Source organism: Perkinsus marinus, assembly GCF_000006405.1.
Source record: "Perkinsus marinus ATCC 50983 genomic scaffold scf_1104296955922, whole genome shotgun sequence".
NCBI classification, from domain to species: Eukaryota; Perkinsozoa; order Perkinsida; family Perkinsidae; genus Perkinsus; species Perkinsus marinus.
In genome coordinates this window covers 1-935 of record NW_003207653.1, presented here as the reverse complement: position 1 = coordinate 935, position 935 = coordinate 1, and the positions used below count along the sequence as shown (strand labels likewise).

At 48.6% G+C, this 935-nt stretch overlaps 1 protein-coding gene across 1 annotated transcript; it reads left to right on the top strand.

Moving 5' to 3' along the window:
* Nucleotides 1-265: 265 nt before the first annotated feature.
* Nucleotides 266-673, top strand: Pmar_PMAR001719 (hypothetical protein; the record flags this gene model as incomplete). The annotated part of the gene is made up of 1 exon (XM_002775340.1): nucleotides 266-673. One exon carries the CDS (start codon nucleotides 266-268, stop codon nucleotides 671-673), a length of 408 nt encoding a protein of 135 aa, XP_002775386.1.
* Nucleotides 674-935: the final 262 nt, after the last annotated feature.

The window sequence follows — 935 nt, the reverse complement described above, 5'->3', positions numbered from 1 at the left end:
CTGCTCTCGAGTCCCCGATCGACGAGCGTGACACCGGTCTCCTCGCCGCGCCACGGGCCATTAGACCAGGACTGTCCTGACGTGACGTGACAGCGGCATAAGCTTGTATTGGTCAGCCATGCCTTCCGAGTACTTGGGAACGGCATTAGCCACGTGCAGGTAGATTGTTAGTGAGAAGATCATATGGCAGGAGCATCTCTCAGACTCGCTTGCTCTATACAGTAGTATGGTATCGTGAACATAGCTGATTTTTTCTCTGGTCCTCATGAAATCTATCATCGCCGTTACCGCTCTCTTCGTGGCTGCTAGTGAGTACTGTCAAGACATTTGTGATGGTCATACCGCCTGTGCTGAATCAAAGTATGGTTCGTATTGCAAGGATAATGGTGTTTGCTTTGGCCTCTACCACAAGGGAAACAGCTACTGCTTCCAGCCTACTGAACAGGATGCCTGCGATGACTCCACTCTTCACCCAGTTTCTTGTTCGAAGCCCAAGGCTACCTGCCAGGACATCTGCAATGATATGCCTCAGTGTCGCGATTCGAAGTGGTCTTCGTATTGCAAGTTCTGGCAAAAGCCTCCGGTCTGTTTCGGTATCATTAAAAAGGCAGATGGTACGCTCTGTTTCACTCCTACGGACGAGGACTGCGAAGGTGAATCTCTTACTTGTTAGAGCTTCAATTTTTTCACCGTTTATAGAACGGCATTTCTCGATACAGATAATCGGGTTACATTCCCGGTTAACTATATGCAAGGGAATTGTGTTGGAAGTCTGGGAAAGTATCCAAATTCAGGGTCACTGTGTAGTCCACTGTATCTTGAATAATCGACGAACATCGCCGCAGCGAAAATACCAAGATGATCACAACGAGTCCGACTCGTTGTAGTCTGATCGAACGTGTGCTATTGAGCCACCTTACGACAGAGTAGTCTCG